At 39.0% G+C, this 24661-nt stretch overlaps 1 protein-coding gene across 11 annotated transcripts in view; it reads right to left on the bottom strand.

Moving 5' to 3' along the window:
• Window positions 1–24661, bottom strand: part of DOCK6 (dedicator of cytokinesis 6) — a 187360-nt gene that overhangs the window by 144433 nt on the left and 18266 nt on the right. For all 11 annotated transcript variants that reach the window (XM_087925984.1, XM_087925987.1, XM_087925985.1 and 8 more), the window contains exons 3-10: window positions 14913–15088; window positions 12032–12100; window positions 10814–10943; window positions 8584–8796; window positions 5308–5393; window positions 4040–4106; window positions 2624–2773; window positions 140–220 (exon numbers count right to left, since the gene is read on the bottom strand). In XM_087925984.1, the coding sequence (XP_087782110.1) occupies window positions 140–220; window positions 2624–2773; window positions 4040–4106; window positions 5308–5393; window positions 8584–8796; window positions 10814–10943; window positions 12032–12100; window positions 14913–15088 (972 nt within the window). The remainder of the gene's footprint in view (window positions 1–139; window positions 221–2623; window positions 2774–4039; window positions 4107–5307; window positions 5394–8583; window positions 8797–10813; window positions 10944–12031; window positions 12101–14912; window positions 15089–24661) is intronic.

Genomic DNA, 24661 nt, shown 5'->3' with positions numbered 1-24661 from the left:
CCAACTCTGGAATGAAATGTCTGCAACAAACCACCAAGTTCAGAGAACCAAGAATTCCACAGTTCACCCTTGAACTACCTACGTTATCTTCTATTGGAATTACACACACAGCTGTCAGTTTCATCTGGATTTCATCTACCTTCAAAGCATCTGTTTCCTTCATGACCATATAAGGTTCACAGCATTCACTGATGTCCCCTTGCTGTAGCACTTTCTCTAGCTATAACGGAAGAGAAAACATGTTACACAATGTGTCACAAACCTAATAGACATCCTGAAGAAATAATCTAACAGATATCCTGAAGTTTCAAAGAATAAAATCAAGATATTTTGAGCACCATCTCAAGTGTTATTCATTTACAAGACAAGAAAACCAACTTTTAAAACCAGAACTGAGACAACTAGTCCTATATTCAGAAATGGCTTTTTTCAATACTAGGGGAATAAAATTGGAATGACAAGTGTGATTTATTAACAAAGTTCTTTTTTGCTAGCAATTCAAAAGAATGAAAAAAATAACATAGGCATTAACTCTGTTGTAAAATTCTGGCTTTGTGCTGGAATCTAAAGTTAACATGTTCAGAAGACAGGATATTACATGCAATAGCTCTGTGGACTATACCTTTTCCAAGGAAATTCCATCCCAAATCTCTTAATGTGATCAAGCTTGAGGCAGATATGCAAAGACATGTTTTAAGAAAAAAGTGCAAGTTGTGATTTGACACTCAGTTATGGGATCCTTTTTGAATGAATGAATGAAAAACTGAGCCCATGAATCAAAGCTTGTCACTGTTATTAATAATGCAGTCATCATCATTTCTGAACAGAAAGATTCCCCATAGTCATCACCAATTTTCCAGCTGTTGTTTGATGTTAGATAGATCAAAGCTAGGTAGAGAACCTATGAACTCTATGATTATTGTAAAGAGGGAATCAATTCTTCATTAGTGCTTAGTAACGGAATCATAGAGGTGACACAATTTTCACAGAATAAAAAATATTCCCACCAATATCACTAATTGAAACCTAGTACAGTTAATTCTCAACTCACAACAATTCTTTTAGCGATTGTTTGAAATTAAACAGCAGTGAAAAAAGTAACATATAACTGATCATCGTGTTTACAACCATTACAGCATTTCCATGATCACTTGATAAAAATTTGGGTGCTTGGCAACCAGCATATTTTTGCAATGACTGCAGAATCCTGAGATCACTTGGATCACCATTTGTGAACTTCACACCTGACTTCTAAGAAGCAAAGAATAGGGGAAGACGTAACAACTGCATGATTCACTTAACCGCAGCGATTTTGCTTAAGAACATTGGCATAAAAGGTTGTAAAATGGGGTACAACTCACTTAACTGCCTTACTTAGTAATGGAAATTTTGGTCCCAATTATGGTCTTAAGTCAAGGACTAGTCACTAGCTGTTACATTCCACTTGAATGTACATCTTGCCTCATAATGCAGTTTATCATACACTGAACACTTTCTCCCACTCTGAAGATTGATAATCAAAGTGATTATCCCTTGAAAGGAGCAGATACTATGTCCGTTTGAGAGATAGTGAGAGATAAAACATCTAAGCTGTAGAAAACAACTATACATTCACTCTGTCTGAAATACCTAAACAGCCTAATATGGTATGTACAGTATGAAGTCAGTTGGAACAAAATATGTGTGACTAGAACAAAGGATATTTTCTTTACTTAGAATGTACTTAATTCTTTTTCATTGACAGGGAATCTAGAGAGGATCCTTAACTAGACTTTGGCTTCAGAACATGCCATGTTTTGTTAGTATTTAATTGTATTGTAATTTGAGTATTTCATGAAATAACTGCATGTAATTACTTTAAAAACTGGAAGTAGAAAACATTGAGTAGACAAGTGAAAAACCCAAGGAACAATTGGGGGTTAGGGTTAGCGTTAGAAACTTGGGGGAAACATTCTTTTTTTAAAAAAAAAAGCCTAGAAATAAGTGCTCCCACTATGAGTTATATCCAATTCCTATTTTCCCAGCTGAAGAAGGTATAATAAATTTAACTGAATAAGGATTAAACAGGATTTGTGAATTTATCCCTTGTTTTTGAAAAACATACAAGGATCAGAAGTAACATCTCAATGCCAGATGTTTTTGAAAACTGAAAAGTCAAAATCAGACTTATTTAAGAAAATGCACCTCTTTTCTTTACATTTTAAAGACAGAGAGCATGGCATATCAGAGGAGATGGGTGCATCTTTTACCTTCTACTTAACAAGAAACGTTTTTTTGTCTGCTGTTGGTCTTAGGTGTTTCCTAGGAAAGGACATTGTATGGCTAGCTAATCTATTTGACATTCTGTTTTCTGAGCAGATAAAAAGAGACTGTCCTCCCATACAAATAACTGGAGGAAACTAAAGCTGCATCCTCTTGACTTTCAACTTTATTGAGATCCATTAATTTCAGAGAATCAAACTTTATTGAGATGAATCAGGGATTCCAAAATACATGCTTTCTTCACAGACGCATGAACGTTTTGCATTCATGTGAAATAATGGTATATATAGTAATATTTGCTCCACAGCATTCATTAGAATGGCTGTGAGTGTGACTATTAAAAAGGCAACAAACATCTCACCTTGATCACCAAGAATATTTCTGGAGAAGGATGTGTAAGAGAGAACACAGCTGAACGAGCTAGTGTAGAGATGGCAGGATGAGCACTGTGAGTTCGGAGAAGGCTTTTCATATGTTCCGAATTGAGATCAAAATAAAAATTTTCAGAGATCTACAAAACAGAGAGAAGGACAGCAGTCAAAAAATACTATCAAATCTCTTCATGACTTCACAGCAACCAAAATACAAAAGGCAACATCTCAGTATCCAGAAAAGAGAAACTTTTAACTGTAGCTCTGGTGAATATAATATTGAAATCTAGCTTATTCTTGGTAGATACTTGGATTTAGTCTTCATATAACAACATGGGAACACAAACAATTCCCTTTGTTTTCTGTGAGATCTGCTTAATAGCCAGGGGATGTTTTAGCATAGGAGGAAATAATGGGTTTGGCCTTGTAGCTACTTTTGTTTCCTGTGCCCTACCTAGAGCAACAGGAATCATAACCAGTGGCATTCAGCCAGATGAAATCGTTGCATTTGTTTTTCTTATTTTAGCCATTGCAGGGACTTAGGGTGCCCGTTTTCTCACTCAACCTTTTCAAGCCATGAACGACTGATTTGATGAGGATGTTAAGGATACCCAAGACTTAAGGCACACATTTTGCCCTTTAATTCTCCTCAATATGGGAAAACCAGAAGTGAAAATTCTAGCACAATTCCATTGGTGATATCACATATTGTAGAACTATGGGGTTTTGGAGGCTATGTGTGATTAATAGGTCAGGGACCTATACATTATTTACTGATTTCAGAAAAATTATTACAACAAGAAATAATACATCACACAGAATAAAAAAAATCAAAACAATTTTCATGGGAAACCTAGTCGGGACTGGAGAGCAATTGGAGAAAGACAGAAACATCTAGGACATGCAGCCCACTAAGTTTTTTATTCTGTTTAAAGTCACCAGGAACTTGAAAGGGGATCAAATAAGATACAACCTACAAGGAAGTAAAGTTCACTGTTGCTATTTCCAATGCATCATCTGCTTAACTCAGATGATCCATCCTTCATTCTTTGAAATTTGTAATTGAAAAAAGAATCATTAGGAACTTGCTGCTTCAACTAAAGACACAAACTCTCTCTTTCAAAAATCTGAATGTTTCTGCTTATCCATTAGAAGAGGGGAAATGTAAATAGCTACAAATTTAGGGGAAGAAATGAACCTAAATCATGTTGCCTTAAGAAAGTGCAAATTAGATATCCATCCTGTGTGCTTCAGAGCAATCCAGTTAATGTTCTCCATGTCTTTGATAGAGGTATCAGAAGGAAAATAATATAAAATCTACAACTGACATTCTGCTGTGCTTAACTGGCAGAACAGAGAGCAGCACTTCTTGTCATTATCCAAGAGAAATCAGAAACAAGAAGTACCTTTTTCTTTTCTTTCACATCGTAGAGTGCCAGTGATCCAAAGATGGGTTCAACTTCTATTTCAAACCTAGTTCATGGAAAAGAATATGAAAGGAAATACATTGCAAAAAGTTGACTACCTTGGCCTGCTCTAGCAAGTACAACGGTTAAGAATCTGGAGCTCTATATCAAAAGGAATCATGAATAATCAACACCACTGCCATTCCTCCATCCATGATAAGCAAAATATGACCGGTTTCTTCTAATACCTAATCTAAATGAAACAAGATGCTCCCCTGCCATTGGATAAATGAACTTTTCTGATATTAAATACTGGTACCCCTTAGAAATCCCAAGATAAATCTCCCTACAAAGCATTTTCACACTATTTTGCTTCATCATTATGGTGGACTTCGATGCATCAAAGAAAGATGGACCCCTTCCCATTTCTCCTCTCTGTAATGACATAGCTGAGGACCTCAGAGTATGAACCAGAACTAGCAGGAATTTTACATAAAGCTTTCTTCTGCCATCTCTTTATCAATTAATTGAACACAGATTTCAATGCAATTTACTGTTAAACAAGTAGATGGTTTTAAGCAAAATTGGATTTTTACCAAAAAGAGGCTTTTGCAGTCATCCAACAATGGAAATCTGTAAATAATTAAGTTGTGGGAAATCTTACACAACATTCAGAAATTAACTTCTGAAGTTGTGTAAGATTTCCAACAACTATTCAAACTTGAGAAGTGTAGTAATAGAGGAAGGTAACATCTTGCATTTCCTCATTTTTTTTTCCTATCAGTCAAAATCCATTAGAGAAGGAAACGTCTTCTGGCTGTCATACTGGGAAATCTCCTTCTGTCTCCATCCTAAGTATGTGGGCAATACAAACTGCATTTCTGGGCATCAGTTTGGCAGGCTGGGCTGCCAGGAGCATGCAGCTTCCACTGCTCAGGAATATGAATCCAAAACCAAAGTAACTTCTTCTCAGGTAACTCTGCCATCTACCTGTTTGCACTGTATCACAGAAGTCTGCTGTGTTCACAGAACCGAGTGATAATGTAGCTCCTTCACACTATGGCAGCAAATGCACATGCATGTGCATCCTCCAGCAAAATCGGTACATGTGAAGCTGTACCTTGCATGGCATCTTTTGCCCCCCCTTTTTGCACAGTACCATTGAGCAAAAACAACAGTTTAAAAAAAAAACCCATTTTATTCTACATTCAATCATTTTTTCTACTGGACATTTGGCAGCTCTACGTTGCCAAGAAATTATGACTTACTTCAGAGACAAGCATTTCACTAAGATCCTCTGCCCAAACTGCTCTTTTGGAATATCTGGGATGCTGCACCGTTCTACTGCCTCTTCCTGGGAAGTCAAAGTAACATATGTCATTGACCCAATTGTGAGCCAGAGGCTAAGAGAGATGGAGATTTTGAAAGCTCATAAAATATGTTGTTATTCTGCCTTTGCATTTATTTGTGCAACATTCCAAAAATTCTCCTTTATTTGCTTAGGCTAATTTACTTCCCTTGAAAGAGTTCAATCCATGTTTATCAGATTTATTTTTCAAGTATCTTGCTGCTTTCCAAATGTAGTACTTCATTGTGGCCTACTTAATATCAAAACTGCTGCTTGGAGTTATATCTTCTTCTACTGGCTTGTGCTCCCCCCCCCCCACTCTATTTGGCTTGACCCTTTAACTATGACTGACCCTTGACCCTTTCAGTTTTCCTGGTGCCAGGCACTACATATTAAATTGCCATCTTTATAGCTTTACTTGAGCAACTCTCGTACTGGTGCACTATGAACATGCACTAGCTCAGTGGTTCCCAAAGTGGGTGGTACCGCCCCCTGGGGAGGATGACTTAGGGGGGCACTAAGAGGCAAGGGGGTGGCAGAGGAGTGCTGGAGGTGGGCCCCTTGGAGGGTGCAATTCAGCTTCCTCCACACCCCACTTGGTGGTGGCCGAGAGGAAGGCGAACCAGGGCTGACCCACTGCCGCTTGGGTCCCACCTGGATTCTCCACAGCTGCTGGGCCTTGCCTGCTAGGGCAGGGGTGGGGGGAGTTGACCAGGGAGCACGATGCTATACCTCCCGCATCGCCCCTCGCCTACTTCCCTTCCCTCTGCCACCCGCCAGCCTGCGCAATTTGGCTGAATGTGGACCACCGTTGTGAGAATGATGTGAGTCAAGCCTTGCGAGAGCGGATCTTCCACCCATTGAGCTTGCATAGCAGCGGCCCGCACTCAACTAAAACGCTCGGAGGGGCAGCTGGCAGAGGGGCGATGCAGGTAGTGTAAGCCTTGTGCTTCCTGGTTGCCTCCTGCACTCCTCCTCAGCAGCCACGACCCACAACCCCCAGCAGCTGACGTGATGTGGGCTGGCAGGAAGCCAAGTAGCAACAGGTCTGCCCTGACTGGTGAGCTAGTCAGGGTAGGCTGGTTCACCTTTTCAGCAGCTCAATTCTCCCGCAACTCCTGTGGCAAGGCTGCAGCCTCACTTGAAGTTCCCAGTCCTTTCCCCAAGAGCCGGAGAGGTGGAAGTCCCACCTGCCGCCCCTTTGTTGACCTGGAAGCCTTGCCTGCCAGCTTTTCCAGGCAATGCGGCACCAGGCATGAACGAACAATCACGCCCAGTCCCTGGGACTCTGGGAGACTTCATCACGAGCAATGCTGCCTTGTTGGAAGAGAGAGAGAGAGAGAGTGTTTCAGGTGGGTCTCCTAGTTTAGGAGGAGAGAGCGAAGGAGGAAGGGAAGAGAGAGAGAGAGAGAGAGAAAGAGAGAGAGAGAGGAAGAGACAAGAAAGTAAGGGAAGAAAAGGGAAAGAAAGAAAAAGGGATAGAGAAAGTAAGAGAAAGGAAGAAAAGGGACAAAGAAAGAGGGGGGATGGAAGGAAGGGACAGAAAGAAAGAGAAAGAGAGGGAGGTAGGAGAAAGTGAATGGGATATATGGAGGGAGGGAGGGAGAGAAAAAGAGAGGGAAAGAGAGAGAAAGAAGAGACAAAAAAGAAAAGAAAAAGGGAAAGAAAGAAAAAGGGAGAGAGAAAGGAAGAGAAAGGAAGAAAAAGGATAGACGAAGAAAGGGGGGTGGAAGGAAGGGACAGAAAGAAAGAGAAAGGAAGGAAGGAAGGAAGGAAGAAAAAAGAAAGAAGGAAGGAAAGAAAGAAAGAAAAAAAGAAAGAAAGAAAGAAAGAAAGAAAGAAAGAAAGAAAGAAAGAAAGAAAGAAAGAAAGAGGGAAGAGAAAGTGAATGAGATATCTAGTCCAACCAACTTCTCCAGCAGGTTTAGAAGGGAGTGTGTGTGTGTATGTGTGCGCATGCGCGCGCACATGTGTGTGTCTGCATGGCTGTCAAAACTCCAAAAACCGGTCAAGTAGCTCTGGGGAGGTCAGTCATAAATTAGAACACTTGCTAAGCAACCGGCCATTAAGCGAGGACCACTTGTATTTTGTTTGCCACTCACATGGCCATGCCCACCCAGTCACATGACCACCAAACCAAACCTACCCAGTCACATGACTCCCCAAGTACCACCCACAAATTAGGCCATGCCCACAGAACCGGTTGTTAAGAAATTTGAATCCCACCCCTGGATGGGGAGCACTGAGGGTAAGTTTGTAGCACCAAGGGGGCAATGGACTGAAAAAGCTTGGGAACCACTGCACTAGCTGATTTCAAACAATGGACCATCAATATAGAACTGCAACCAAATTCATCATTTCTACCTAGAAGCCTATTCTTGAGGCATTCTGCCAATTTTCTCCTACCAGCCAGATACCTAAACTACCTAACAGTTCTGAAATTTAGAAGGGATTTATTCTTGGCTAGATTTAATGCCCTCCCAAGAGTTATTACTGAAGAGATACCAAATATTCCTTTTGAGCAGAGATTGTCCATGTGATGGAGAAATAATTGAAATGATGGATCATGTTATTTCTTATTATCCCCTCATCAGGAATTATTGTCTTCATTTTTCACTAAGTATCCTGGTCATTCTGAAATCTTAAATTGCTACTATCGGATCAATCAGATCTCACTTGATTGACCAAGGTAAGTACTGCTTTATAGTTTTTACAATATGCTGTAATATTCCTCTTTTTAAAAAATATTTTAAAATGTTATATATTTATCTTTTTATCTTAATTAGTGAGTGTTTTATCTTCTGGTTATGACTAAATAAAGATTTGTTGGTTGTTACTTCAAGGGGTTAGAATAACAAACAAGCAACTAAGAATAAGCAAGCCTGACCTTGGGATGCAAAAGTTGACCAGTCCAAAGTTTCATAAAGAGAAAATGTACGCTCATGCAAAGCCAGTTACCACCACTAAGGCTGCCCACCAAGACTTAGTGAAGATTGCTTCCCTTTGTTGTCAGAATCAATGGAGATCGAATCCCTCAAAACTCGGCAAAGATCACAGCATGGAAAAATAATCTACATAACCTACTGCCTATTTCTTTTGTGCAAACACATGCATTTGTAGGTTCATGTGGCTCCCATCTGCTGTATCCTACCAGGTTTCATAGAAAGCCAAAGGGAATCTCAGTATTTCCACTCACTTCATCAGGGGCTGGGTAAAGGGCCAAGATCTCCTGATGCCGGTTCTTCTTGCGTAGCTTCTCATTACTACAGTCAGTCTCTTCAATGGCAGTGCGCACCAGGAGTGAACGGAGTAAAAAGTCAGCTGCAGAATTCTTCAGGTCAAAGATACTGGATGTCCAACTGCCTCGGGGCATATCTTCCAAGGAACCAGAGCTCCGCTTTATGTCATCCTGAAAGATAGATGGAGCAGCATTTGTTGTTAAGACAAGGGTGAATGTCTAACTACAGCCCTATAGAGAACAAAGAGTAGTAGTGCTGCTGCTGATAGCAAATTCAAAGATTGCAAATGAGCACCAATCCTGAGAGCTGGATGCTGCTCCGAATAAATATCAAGTATTGCCTTTTTGCACGCAGACATCTTAGCCAAGCTAGCACTGCTTATAGCTGACTTAGTTTTCTCTTCCAATGTTAGAGCAGAATACCAGCATATATGAAGTGAGGCAAGAGTTCATACTACAGTACTGAGGATAAGTAGAAGACAGAGTCTCTTCTCTACTTTCCACCTTTAATGCAATCTAGTAATTTCCCCTCTAATTTTACATCTTAGATTTTGCAAATATCAGATACTACCCTTGTGAGTTAAAAAAAATACGGCTTTTGAGAAGCTTTTTTTAATGTAATATTCCATGCCAGAAATAAACAAGACAAAAATTAAGTCAGCATAGCTGTATGTATTATCTAGATTATATTGTATCTTGAAAGTTAAATTATGAATTAAGACAAGGGGAGGGTTTTGTCCCTTCAAAAGCAACTGCATGTTTTCAAGACACATTATGAATTGTAATGTGATAATTAAAGTGATAATGACAAATTGTGGGGAAGCACTTGTACAAAGATAGTTAAAGGTCACTTGACATGGTCAACTCGCCATGGGACAACTTGCCACGGCCACTTCTCTGAGGGACAATTCACCATGGGAGATGAGTTGCATTAATATCAAAGAAATGGTGCTACAGAATCATTAAAGGATGCAAAAGGAGGGACAAAATGAAATGTGAATGATAAAAATTAAAATATTTTAAAAATTATTTTAAATAATTAAATTCAATTGTTGGATTGTCCGGCGGTAAGTTGTCCCATGACGAGTTGGCCATGGTAAGTTGTCCCATCCCATCCCTTGGCTTTTCTTTCAACTGTTGCCTCTGGTTATTGAACTCCTTCTGTGCCATATCTTGCCTGTCAATGGCTAAATTAAAAAATTCCATATTTTGAATTTGAATGTACATTAAATACATTAAGCTTACATTGTAAGAAGCATATTTACGAAGATTTCCATAAACCAGACTAGTATTGAGGTGTTTTTCAACTTAAAAATCCAGCTAACACGCAGAAGATTCAAAGTATAATGAATTCAATTCAAATGTGAACTTAGTTTTGGTCACACTCCATACATTTTCTGCTTTTACACCTTTGTTTTACTTTTAGAAAAAATGTGATCTGATAATCAAAGGGTGTGTGGGGAGAATTTGGCTTTCTTCAAAAGAACTGGGGAGAAATAGATTTGAGTATTTTGGTATCTGCTTTCAACTGGTATGTTAATTTCCCAACTTGCTTTTTGAACTCCCTGAAGGTTAAGAAAGCTGGCAAAGCCATTCAGGGAAATGATATACAAGTAGTCCTTGATTTACAACCATTTGTTCAGTGACCATTCAAAGTTGAAATAACACAGAAAAAATGACTTATGACCATTTTTCACACTTACGATCACTACAGCATCCCCATAGTCACATGATCAAAATTCAGACACTTAGCAACTGACATGTATTTATGACAGTTGCAGTGTCCCAATGTCATGTGATCACTTTTTGCAACCTTCTGACAAGCAAAGTCAAAGGAAAAGTCACTTAGCAACTGTGTTACTACTTTAACAACTGCAGAGGTTCACTTAACAAATATGGCAAGAAAGGTTGTAGAATTTGAGTGAAACTCACTTAACTCTTGCTTAGCAATAGAAATTTTAGAGTCAATTGTGTTCATAAGTCAAGGACTACTGTTTATAGAGTGTGTGCTTCTCAATATGACCTCACATTCCAGACATTGTTTTAGATAAGGTTTGGGGTTTATGAGATTGCTGCATATGCTTTTGGCATAACATGACACCGTCCTCTCATTCACATTACATAAAGAAAATGGAAGGTTGCCAAACATGTTGCTTTATATAAATTATTACATTCTCACTTGACTTACCGTATCCCCTTGATTGCTCTTCTCTTCAACTACTTCATCTAATTCAAAGACTTGCCTAGATAATCCTTTCTGTCTTTCTCTTTGCCTCTCAGCAGTAATGGCATTATACATGGTACTCAGTTTCTGGTACCTAAACAAAGGCAGAAAAAACAATGATGTTACTCCTGTTGGAAAACTATTGATAGCATGAATGCAGAAAAGATTTGAAGACAATCTCATTAAATGCCTAGATTAATTCATCTTTCTATGAATATCTGAGTGAACCATACAATTTCTTAAAAGTTCTGCTTTCTCTAAAATGAAATTATTTCTCTAACACAAAACAAACACTGGCACTACATCACTCTCACTTAGAATAAAACTGGTTTTTTTCACTTTTTCATAAATATTATTTATTATTATTATCTCTTTTATTCATTAAACATGAAACTCAATCAACTGAACATTTAAAAATGTATCACAAATATCATTGACTGGCTCTGATGGTTTGTATGGGTTGCTGCCAGCATCCTAGGTATTAACCAAGTATTTTCTTAAGATGTACAATGTCCGGAGTAGCGCAGTTTTTTGCAGTTCCACTATAATACTATATGATTATTTTTCTGTTTGCTCCTGTTGCATGCTTCCCAGATTCACACTAAGTTGAGCAGTCCTATAAATCCAAGGGACTTCAGTTTATTCAGTACATTCTGAAAGTAGAACAATGGATGACAACAAGGGCAGAATTCCATTATATACAATCTTTTACGTGAATACTACGATCCACTATCTTATTCAAAACATGCTGAAATCAACAAGACTTACTAGACTCAGCAATTTAATAATGTAAAACATGGGCTGCAGGAAAAGGAAATGTACCGATTTCACATAGAAGCTAAGTGTACTCTTCTGCCATACAGGGACCTCCATGTCAAAGATTCACAAAAATCAAGGTTAGCTGACAATCATGACATATTTCACAGAATCATTATCGAATCATTGTTAAAACTATAAATATGGCTTTGAATATAGTGACTCCTATGTATCAAATAGTCAATCAACTAAAAAGTTAATACAAATACATGTATTCCCAACCCAGATCTAAAAGAGTAAACTGCCTCATGTGTTTGAAACTTACATTATTACCATTACATACGAGAAAATCACTTTTTAATGTTTCTTAAAAAGACTGCAACAATGGAGACACTGTAAATGATAAAAAAATGTTACTAAACTTACTTCTTCTTGACGATGACCCAATCTTCTGTGTAGACTTGGACAGCATCTCTTACCCGGGCATCTTGTTTCCTAAAGAAGAAATATGTCTAAAAATACTTCGTAAAAACAACAAGCAGGTTTAATGCCACTGTGTATTTGGGAAGGAGAACGCAGGAGATGGAAATGAAATTTCTGAGAAGCAATGAGGAGGTCTGGTCTCAGGGAGGCCAGCTTGGACTGCTTAACATTTTCAAGCCCAACCATCTTGGCTTCAGGATGCATAAAGGAGGAACTGTGTACCTGGCCAGAAACTTTCCCAAAATAAAGGACTCTCTAAAGGCAGCCCTTTAGAGCGTCCTTTATTTCCCTCAAGAAATGTTCAACAAACAGCCCTCCAATTACCAGTAAGACTCCACTCCACAATACCCTGAAGGCAGCCACCCTCAGTCCCCCAAACAACAGCCCATATATTACCAGGAAAATCCACAAGGCAAAGTCCAGGCATAACACAAATGCAGGGTTGGGATTCTATCAGTTCGCACCTATTTGCTAGAACCGGTTGTTAACATTCTAAGCAGTTCGGAGAACCGGTTGTTAGAAGAAATTACTGGCCTAATCCTGTAAGAAAGGCAGGAAGGAAACATTCTGGTGTTGCTTACAGAAACTGCCTCTCCGTTAACCCTTATTACGTTCTTGGCAGGATTACACTTCCTGTCTCAGGAACTTCTTTGGAGTTTTTTTCCCCTCCTTTGCTGCTACTTTGCTTGTGTGGAATGACCATTCAAAGTTACAGTGGCACTGAAAAAAGTGACTTATGACCATTTTTCACACTTACGACTGTTACATCATCCCCAAAGTCATGAGAGGCCAGGCGAAGAGATACATGCCTCGATGTGAGTGATATTGAGTTGGCCAGGCCCAGTCAATAACATGGCCACCAAGCCATGTCCATCCAGTCACATGACCACCAAGCCATGCCCACCAACTAAGCCACGTCCACAGAAACGGTTGCTAAAAAATTTGAATCGCACCCCTGCACAAATGGCACTCCTCAAGGAAAAGACAAGGTACAAGCAAAGGCACTTCTGAAGGTAAAATAAAGCAAAGGACAAAAGCAGTCCGCAAGGCAAATGGCAGTCCTCAAAGCAAGGAAAAAGGCACGAGTCAAAGTTGAGGGAGTGTAATCCAAAACAAAAAATTGTTCCTTGCAAAGACTGACTTTCCATGGCTTCTCTTTAAATCAGTCCGCTCCAGGTGTTCCTTGTGAGTGGACTGTGAGTGGGAGAGTCCTTAGATCCAGTAGGAGAGATAGCTGTTCCTCATCAGTTGCTGTCAGCACCACTGCCTATCAGCAGCTGATCCTCCCTTATGTTTGTGAAGGCAGGCAGTTCTCTGTCCAGTTGACCACTTCTCCCAATGCCTGAGAGACCTGGGACAGCATTGTTGGGACACCTGGCCTCTCCACACATGCCAAGAGAGATGTGCCATCTCCGTTGGACGCTCCCGGTTCCAACTCCTCCTCCAAACTGGGCTCCAAGGGGGCATGATAATTAGTAGAACAGATTTAGACAGGTGAGATAGCAGAAAGCTCATGCTGAATTTAACTAGATATAGGTGAGCACTAATTTCTAAACATTATTACCATTTCTACATGGCATTTTAAAAAGAGTTTTTCTTGAAGACATTTCACTTCTCAGCCAAGAAGGATCTTCAGTTCTAACTAACTGGTGAGGAATGGAAAGGATTTATAGTCTTGCAGTCAGACAGTCATTAACACTCTGAGAGGTCCTTGGAACCACCTGGGGTTAAGCTGTGTCTTCAGAGTCACCTGAACGAGTGTGGAACCATCTTGGGCAAGGGTGGGCAATTAATTTTCTCCAAGGGACCACATGAGAAACTAGGACTGTTGTCAAGGGCAGCCATCACTGACCTTAAGAATCTCCATAGACATCTATAGCATCCTACATTGTGGAATATTTTAACCTAATGTTCCTATACACATCATGTGAACTACTGTCTCTTATTTCAAATCTGCTAAACCAGAGTCAAAAAATAGAATTTTAAACTTTTATTATTTTTAACCTGCACGTAATGTGGTTCAGTGAAGCCATAACTGGTTATTTTCCTTGACTTTATTATCCAAATGTATTATATACACAGTGTACTAATTTAAGATTACATCTGTTCCTATTTATTTGGCATTCTGTGCCTCATTTTTATGCTTCCAGTTGAAACTCATTACAAAGTCCAGCTGTAATTTTTGACTTCTTCCAAAATAATTTGGGAATTATGTTAAGGGTTATTTTACATCTCATTCCACCCCCTCCTCCTATGTATTTTGCTTCAAAAAGAAATATTTTCCTCCCCTGACTACATGTTTTGCAAGCTGAGTACAGAGAAAATAATACAGTTGGCCAGGTTATTGAATGCTGATGATCGTTTTAGAAAATTCTTGCAACTCAATATGCAGAAATACACCAAATATATCTCAGGCATATTTTCTATCTTTATGCTATTCTCATGTGAAAAGACAGATAACAAAATAATAACCATGGGTCATTCTAGGAAAAGTCTAAATACATCATCTTGTAATACTCAGTAGTAACACATCTGGTAGTTGTATTCTTCATACTTATACAATCCAAAAGGTCTCAAACAGCATACAATTGCCATTTAGAGATATTATTTAATTAACTACTGATTTCCTCTTTAAAGCCCATTTTCATTTTAACATGTTTTTGTGCTCAACAGCACAAAATTAAAAAGTTTTAGTTCAGAAAATGCAAACATGCTGTCAAATTCCCTGTGCTGGTAATGCTTGTAGCCTTGTGTCTTATGGGGTAAAAGGAGTGAGGAACTGTATGATAGAACTATTTCAGTAATTATCCATCATACCACTTACCCATCCTCAGGGACACCAGGTTCTAGGGTCCGACAATCCCGGGGTTCATGGGACACTTCCAGGTCATCTTTAGGAAACTCAATCAGGTCACCAAGTGGGCCTGGCTCAGCATCTGGCAAGTGAGTGCTAAGGTATTTCTCAAAGTCAATTGGCTCTACCACTTCTGTCAGAGGTAACTGAAGGGCAGGGTAACAAGAAAAGAAAGAAAACAGAGAAAGTTACAGGTAAAAAGGAACACAAGATGCAGCTGATTCGTTTAAATTACCTGAAGGTCCTGAACCACTCCTATGCCATACTTGTTGTGATAAGGATAAGATGAATTCTTGATCGTTTTTCTCCTATTTAGAATTTTTCAATGTCATAGTCCTCCACTTACAACTATAATTGGGCCAAGAATCTCAATGACTGAGCATAGATAAAGACTTACTTCCTCCATAGCCAGACACTGACTTTTGTTCTTTAAATAACTTCTCTTTTGTTAAGGAAACTAATAAACTCTATCCAACTATGATTTTCTCAACATTTCCCTTTCTCTCAACTCATTCATTTCCTCCTTCATGTGCTTGTTTTCATAATTTGATTCTCATTCATTTTCCAGATAAGATTAGACTATTTCAACATACAGTAGTTTAATATTTTCTCCACTTTCATTCAGCACACATTTCTTTACTCTTTCTCTTCTTAAGTACCCAAATGAAAGCTGATTCAGTGACTTTGTCTGAGCAACTCTTTATCAGCTAAACAACCTCACAAGGTCGTTGTTATTGCGGGAAAAAAGAGGTGGTGGAAGGATTTTGTATGCTGTCTTGAGTTGTACAAAATAAAGATGGAGTGTAAATCCTCTACCTCTCCCCCTCTTCAGCTGAAATAACCATCCCTCAAATGTCATTTTTGGCCATATACGTGTATATCGTGCAATTATTTCCTTTCTTTTCTTTTTCAAACAGTTACCTTGTTATTTCATATTCAAATGCATATTCCTCAATACATCGTACAAGGTATCATTTTGATTTTTAGCAACACAAAATCATCTGCACACAAAATCATATACATGTTCATGTTATACATCCTTAAAGGCACCATAAACATTTTTGTAAATTTACCTATAAATACATAAGCAAAATACACCATTCTTGTCTTGTTTCTTACAAAAGGCTGAATTATGTGTTAAGTATTCTGTTTATTTTCACATGACAGTCATATATTACATATACTGCACCATATACCACATTCAGCAATCATTCTTCAATTCCATATCAGGTCAAAGCATTCTATTATTCAGGTCTAATAAATGATCATTTTATAAAAATTTATAGAAGTTATGGATGGACTCATGAGCACAAAGCTGGAGGAAGGAGGTTTTAAGGTAATTCCCCGTTAGGAGAATGAGTGCACACAGGGAGACATAGTGAGAGTGGTGAGGAATAGTACACAACCAGCACACAGATACACTGTATAGTAAAATGTAGGTTTTACTTCCAGTAAACAGTTAAGCAAAGTCCAACAAACAGTCCAAGTTATTCACGGTTAAAGCAGTCAGTTTTCAGTCCAGGGATAATCCAAATAACAAAGTCCAATATCATAAACAATTCAGTAAATAGACTCACATCAAATCCAAGAAGAACGACGATCAGCGAAAGTCAATAGGGAAAATGCAGGAACCAAAAACAGCGAACATCAGAACATCTAACAACTAGCAACTAACAACAACAGAACTAACAACCCAGGTTTCTGGCTCCATCTTATGGCCGTTTGAGGAACCATACCCAATTACAATTTTAGCATTCCCTTAAAGAGACTGTATTAAATGTCTATTCTGGTTTATATATTTCCAACCCAACTGTTAGGTGACTAGCAATTCCTAACATTCTCCCCTTTGGGTAGGACAATATATAACACCTTACAGTTTAAGTCCATATCCTTCACAGCAAGCCTTATGCTTTACAGAGCTTGAGCTTTTGTAAAATGATCTGCAATGTTTTTATCTGACATGCAGTACTCCAGTTTAATCATTTTATTTTGCACACATTGACTCACATTTAAATATCTTAGATCTGTGTGTTTTGATCTTGTCTTTACAGCGATATTGGAACCCATCTGTACTGCTGATTGGTTGTCTTCATAAACAACAATAGAATCTGTTACATCAATTCCCATGTCAATCAATAGTCGCTTATAACAAACTAAATCTGCACATAATAGAAATAAACATAAGAATTCAGTCTCCATTGTTGATAAACTTAGATGTTTCTGTCGAATAGACCTCCATCCAATCAGGACCCTTCCTAATAATACCACAGTACCTGATGTAGATTTACATGTAGGAACGTCTGTAGCGAAACTTGCATCAGCATATGCAGTTAAACTTAGTTCATCCTTAGGCTCCAAATATAATGCATAATGCATTGTTTGTTTCAGATGTCTGAACACACGTTTAGCAGCTTGCCAGTTCCTTTCAGTTGACTCAGCTTTAAATCTAGCTAATTGGTTAACACAGTGTGCTATATCTGGCCTTGACCAATTACTGAGATAAGATAAACTACCAATCAAGGACTGATAAATATTTTTATCAAAAACAAGACTTTGAACATCACTGTGGCTAAACTCCTGGCTCATCAGTGTTTTAGCCGGCTTACAAAGTTCCATTTTAAAAGTTTTTAGTTACTGGCTAATTTTATCTGCCTGTGAGATTTTGTAGCCTCCCCTAGTTTTATCTATTTTTAAACCAAGATATTGTTTAATTTCACCTAACTGTTTTACCTTAAATTTCTTTTCTAACAGTGAAATTATTTCAGTAGCTTCTTGCTCAGTTTGGGTGATTAATGCTATGTCATCAGTAAACAATAGCAACAATGAAACTACACCATCACTTTCCTTTTTTAAATAAACATGGATCAGCCATGCCAGCTACAAAACCTATCTTAGTTAATTCCTTAATGGAGTGGTTCCACTCATATCCTGATTGCTTCAAGCCATAAAGACTCTTTTTCAATCTCCAGCAATCAGTTGTATTATCATTTTTTAGACCTAAAGGTTTCCTTAAATATATAGTATGTTGCAACGGTGCATGCAGATATGCCGTCTCTACATCTAAATGATTTATAATGTATTTCTCCTTAGCTGCCCACACTAATGCTGCTCGTAATGTAGTAGCCTTCAGACTAGGCGCAAACACTTCATCGTACTCATTTGCTGTCTGATTGAACCCTTGTGCTACTAACTTGGCTTTATGGGTAACAGTCCCATCCACACCTGTCTTAAGTTTATAAATCCACTTATATCCTATGGCATGTTTACCAGATGGTAACTTAACATTTTCGTATACCTCCAACCTTTGTAAGGATTTCAGTTCCTTGTCCATTGCTTCCTGCCAAGCAGCCTGATCCTTAGCAGGATACAGTTTCAGTTCATTATAGTTATTTGGAACTGTATTCACTTGGCATACAACACTAGCCTGATATCTATCAGGTGGTCGTGTTACTCAGGTTGAACATCTTGGTAATGCAGGGCTTACTGATGGACTCACCTGTGCCACCTGCTCCTGTTCTCCTACCTCCTCCTGTGCCTGTTCTTCTTCTTTAATGGCTATTCGTGGTTTACTTATTTCATCTTTAGGGACTACTTTGGTGTCAATAATAACATCATTGCTGGATTCCTATCCCAGTTTATTCCAGCCAACGTGCTCAAGAAATTTAGCACTAGCGCTACAATAAACATGAGCTGTGCTTGGATCCCAGAATTTAAATGATCTATGGTTGGCCTCGTAACCTACGAAAAATAATTTTCTAGCTGTATATTGCCCTTTCAGTCTTAGTTGTGAGGGAATATGCACCCATGCTGGAGCTCCAAATGTGTGTAGATAACTTAAATTTGGCTTTCTGCCATGCCAATGAATGAATGGCAATTCACCAGTTGTTGTGTTAACTACATTGTTCAACACATGGTTGCTACACATTATGGCCTCACTCCACAGTGTTTCAGGCAAACCTGAATCAGATAACATAGTGCGAGCCATGGCTTGTAATGTTTGCCCTCTTCGTTCTACAAACAAGTTATGTTGTGGTCTGTAAGGTGCAGAACGTTTATGCTCAACACTAGCCAATTTTAACATAGTTTGGAATCTATTGTTAACAAACTCAGTCCCATTATCAGTAACTAAAGTCATTACTCTACGTCTCATCTTTCTTTCTGTAAACCTTAGCCAATTAAAGAAATGTTGGAATGTTTCTGTTTTGTTTTTCATGAGATAGCAGAAACCGTACCGTGAGTAATGGTCCACTATACTCAAAACATAGCAGGCAGCTTCCAAACTGGGTTTCTTAGGACCAATTATGTCAGCAAACACAACCTCTAAAGGTTCTTTGGTCTTAAACCCATTTAGTCTATTTGCTGGAGTAACCTTACCTTTCTCCTGACTACAGGCATTACAGTTTAAGTACTTGCTACAGGGTTTTAATTTTACTCCCTCTGACAATTCGACAGTTTGTTTCAGAATTTTGAAATTAATGTGCCCCAGACGTCTATGCAGTAAATGTATACATTCGTCATGTGGCTTAACATTGTTATAAACCAAGTTAGCCATCTGCAATTGGTCATCATGTATAACATATAAATCATTCTCTAAAGTAGCAGTAACACTTTTACCCTCTTTCTCTATTATACAGTTATCTCCCCTAAAGGTTACTACATAACCAATATTAACTAAAGCCCTTACTGATAACAAATTAAATTTCAGTTTAGGGACATATAACATAGATAAATGCTCATTTATACATGAACAATATGCAGTACCTTCACCAGACGCTTTCATCTTCCATCCATTTGCCAATGATACATGTTCCTTATTCATGGACATCATTACAAACCTCTCTCTATTTCTAGAGATGCTCCAAACCTCTCTCTATTTCTGTGATGCTCCACTATCAACTCCCCACAAATCATGGTTTACAGTTGAATTGCTAGACATAGCTAAATTAACATTCTTCTTAGCCTTCTGGTGATTACCAGTATTCTGTCGTTTGCCCTTCTTACAGAATCTAGCTCTATGTCCCCTAGCCCCACAAGAAAAACATTTCCTAACAGTATAGGCAGTTGAAGACAAATCCTCTTCTTGTGGTTGTTCCTTCCCCAGTTGGTCCCTATCCAGTTGACTTCTTGCTTCTTCTAACAACCTTCCGGTTATGTCAGTCAATGTCAGTTCATCTTTGGTCAGGACTTCCAGTAAAGATACGTAATCATCATAACTTTCATCCAATGAGGAAAGAATGATGTAAACTTGATGCAGCTGTGAAAATATCAGTTCCTTTTCATGTAGCTCTTGAAAAGTTCTTTTCATAAAGTTCAAATGAGCTAACATATCTCCACCTTTCAGAAGACGTGCTCTAAACAGTTTACGTGTAAGATGTATGTGTGCACCTACACTGTCACGAACATAAATCCTCTTCAAATTCTCCCAACACCTAGCAGCAGACTCTTCTCCACAAATATGGACTAGCTGCTGGTCACTCAGTGTTAGTCCAATTACACAAAGAGCTCGTTTGTTGTTCCATTTAAAGTCAGCTGACTTCTTGGCATCGTCCTCATTATCTAGATCCCAAGCATTTACATCCAGTGGATCTTGAACTGTATTCCATAACCCTTCTCTATGCAGAACTAAACTGCACTTCATAGACCAGGAAACATAGTTTGTTCCATCCAACTGGGTTATCAGTGATAAACTTGTTGATGGGTCTTGTGCCATCTTTACCAGGACAGTAACCCACAATTAAACAGTAAACAGCTGTCTGTATACAGTACTGTGTATTCACACCAACTCTCAGTTATCTGAGCCTGGTATGGCCTGGGCCCATAACCAGTGTTGAGGTAATTCCCCATTAGGAGAATGAGTGCACACAGGGAGACGTAGTGAGAGTGGTGAGGAATAACACACAACCAGCATACAGATACATTGAATAGTAAAATGTAGGCTTTACTTCCAGTAAACGTTTGAGCAAAGTCCAACAAACAGTCCAAGTCATTCACAGTTAAAGCAGTCAGCTTTCAGTCCAGGGATAATACAAATAACAAAGTCCAATATCATAAACAGTTCAGTAAATAGACTCACATCAAATCCAAGAAGAACGACGATCAGCAACAGTCAATAGGGAAAATGCAGGAACCAAAAAAAGAGAACATCAGAACATCTAACAACTAACAACAACAGAACTAACAACCCAGGTTTCTGGCTCCATCTTATGGCCATTTGAGGAACCATACCCAATTACAATTTTAGCATTCCCTTAAAGAGACAGTATTAAATGTCTATTCTGATTTTTATATTTCCAACCCAACTGTTAGGTGACTAGCAAATCCTAACAGGAGGCATAAAAATTGCCTAGCTCCCTATTAAATTCCTTTCTGCCAACCCTCTAAATGTTTATGGACAAATAATGTTTAAATAACTTCGACAGAAGTGCCCACATTGAAAGCCTCTAAGGCAGTGGTCGCCAACCAGTGGGCCGGTGTCCACGAGAAAATTTTGGTGGTCTGCAAAGAAATGTCACCCCCAAAGCACCCCCCAAAGCAATTAATCCAGGCTGCATGAGAACATAAGGCTGTGCCGCCTACATGGAAACACAAGGTTTGCATTGCGAACAATATGAGGTAGTAAGCTGAAAGGGAAAGGGTGGAGGGGGAGACTTGGCCCACTCACCCCATGGGCCTCGCCTGGCCACCGGTTTGCTTCTTTCCACTTCTTTCTTCTTCTGCTTTTGGCTGCACGCAAGGAAAGCAGAAAAAGTCTTTCTCTCCCCAAAAACTGCACCAGGAATGAGTCTTTGGGACCCTTCAAGGCCTCCTGCTCCAAGAGGCTGTGCCGGCAAAGACTCATTTCTGGCAGAGTTGGGGGAGAGAAAGAAAGTCTTCTGCTGCTTCTGCTGCTTTCCTTGCATGAAGCCAAAAGTTTCTCTCTCTCTCTCCCCCTGAGAATGGAGTTGAAAAGCAGGTTAGGAATGTGGCTGCCTTGGAGGGGGTGGGGATGTTTGAGGGACCTGTGCGTGTGTGTGTGTGTGTGTGTGTGTGTGTGTGTGTGTGTGTGAGAGAGAGAGAGAGAGAGGTTAGTGGTCCGTGGGATTTAAAATTATGAGTTTGGTGGTCCCTGAGGTCCAAAAGGTTGGCGATCCCTGCTCTAAGGGCCATAGAAAATACTCACAGAATCATAGGGCTGGAAGATCTTCTAGGGCTTAAAGGTCTTCTAGTCCAACCCGTTCACAACAGGAGACCTTCTACCATCCCAATCAAATGGTTGTCCAGTCTATTCTTGAAAACATTCAACAATAGAGCACCCACAACTCTGGGAGGCAAGCTATTCCATTAATGAATTGTTCTCACTGTCATAAAATTTCTGCTTAGTTCTAGATTGGAAGTCTCTTTGACAAGCTTCCACCCAATGGTGTCCTCTGGTGCTTTGGATTCCCACTTCTCTATTACAGCCCCTCAGGTATTGGAAAACAGTTATCATGTGACCCAGTGGTGGGATTCAAAATTTTTTTACTACCAGTTCTGTGGGTGTGGCTTGGCGGGCATGGCACGGGAAGGATACTGTAAAATCTCCAGTCAGAGGTAGTAATTGCCAGTTCTCTGAACTACTCAAAATTTCCACTACCGGTTCTCCAGAACTGGTCAGAACCTGCTGAATACCACCTCTGACCATGTCCCAGCCAATTCTTCTCTTTGATAGACTACACATATCTAGCTTCCTTAACCATTCATACAAAGGGACCCCTTATAACCTGTGTTGCTCTTCTTTGCACATTTTCTAGCATCTTTTCTGTATCATGGTAACCAGAACTGGATGCAGTATTCCAGGTGTTGTCTTACTAGTGCAGTATAAAACATTATTATCACTTCTTGTGCTCTTGATACTATACCTCTGTTGATCAGCCCAGGACTTCACTGGCTTTTTTGGCACACTGCTGACTCATACTTAAGTAGTAGTTTTGCTAAGGAAACCTAGAGCCCTCTCACAATTTCCACTGTTAAGTCAGATACTGAGGTTACAGATGAACAGAGTTGGAAGGGACCTTGTATGTCATCTAGTCCGACCCCTGCCCAAGCAGGAGACCCTACACCATTTCTGACAAATGGCAATCCAATCTCTTCTTCTTCTTCTTCTTTTTTGAGAAATACAAAGCTAAAGCATTTATTCATAGCATACATTTGTGCAATTACTTCAAACAGGGCTTCATTAGAGCTTTTCATTTTCTTTTTTTTAAATTTTATTCTTTATTAAACAAACACAAACAAAAAATACATTAAAAATATTGAACATGGTACAATCCTCCTAACGCACATCTTTGTCTTACATTGCTAAATCACATGGTAATAATGCATGTTTACATTACATACATACATACATACATACATACATATGTTTTCTTAAGTTTTTGTGGGTGCTTATATGTATGGTATTCAGCTTTGTTCGGGTATTTTCCCACGTCATTATAATTGTGCTTTTAAAGTTGTAGCAACGTTTCGGCAGAATCTCATCTGACATCATCAGGCTTCTGTATAGTGTTCATCATATATAGTGTTCATCATACACACACACACACACACACACACACACACATTTGTTTTCGTAGATTTTCACGGGTACAAGTATGTAGGTCTAGGTGTTTTTGGGTCTTTTCCCATGTAAGATTAAGAGCATCTTGGCGACGTCCCACTCGCCATCCTCAGGCTGGTGGTTTTGGCTTCGTGCCAGTGCAAGCAGTGTGTGATCAGAACTGCCGTCTCTCTATAAATACTGGTGGTGGGGATGGTGTGCTCGGCTGGTTGGCTGTGCTGCTGCCTCTTGATTGGTTGATGGAGTTGATGTTGGTATAATGGGCTGTGTGATGGCCTTGTGAGTTTTGTTGTGGAGATACCCTGGATCTTGTGCTGCAAAATAGCCCACCATTCTATATCATTTCCTTGATCCTTCAAATCATGTCTATATTGTAGTTCCCCTCTATCATTTAATATATCTTCGTGATTTTTCCTTGTCTAAGTAGGTGAGGGTGCATCAATGCTTCTAAAGTTGATAGCCAAATAGGTGTTTCTACATACATTTGTCTTTTGGTTTTGTTCCATGCATTTAAGAGGGTCTGTCTGATTTTGTGTCTTTGAACGTAACTATAGCTGATTTGATTATCCCGCCACAGGAAAGCATGCCATCCCGACTGCAAATTATAACCCTCTAATACTAGTATTCTTTTATTCTTATGGTTTATCCAGTCTTTCACCCATGTTAGAATTGCAGCTCTATAATACAATTCCCAGTCAGGCCGAATCCTCCCCTTTCTGTGGTATCTTGCAGCAAATTCAATTTGATTCTTGGTTTTTCCTTTTGCCATATAAAACTCGACATCATTTAAATTATCAAAAAACTTTTTTTCCAATTTTATGGGAGCATTTTGAAAAAGAAATAATAATTTGGGTAATATGTTCATTTTTACAGCCACTATTCTCCCCATAATTTATCCGATTTTTCTAGATCTTCTGTTATTCGCTTTATTAATGAGTCATAGTTATCTTTTTTAAGTGTTGTATGTCTCACTAAAATTATAATCCCCAAGTACTGTATTTTACTTTGTCTACTATCTGAATGCCTATTCTCGCTACTAGTGCTTCCTTTTGTTTATTTGTCATATTTTTTGTGATTATTTTTGTTTTTTCCCTATTAATTTTTAGCCCCACAACTTTTCCAAATTTTTCTAAATTGTCTCTCA

This window comes from Pseudonaja textilis, chromosome 2 (genome assembly GCF_049901715.1).
Source record: "Pseudonaja textilis isolate UNSWEBS1 chromosome 2, rPseTex1.2, whole genome shotgun sequence".
NCBI classification, from domain to species: Eukaryota; Metazoa; Chordata; class Lepidosauria; order Squamata; family Elapidae; genus Pseudonaja; species Pseudonaja textilis.
This window is presented reverse-complemented; position numbering and strand designations above follow the sequence as displayed.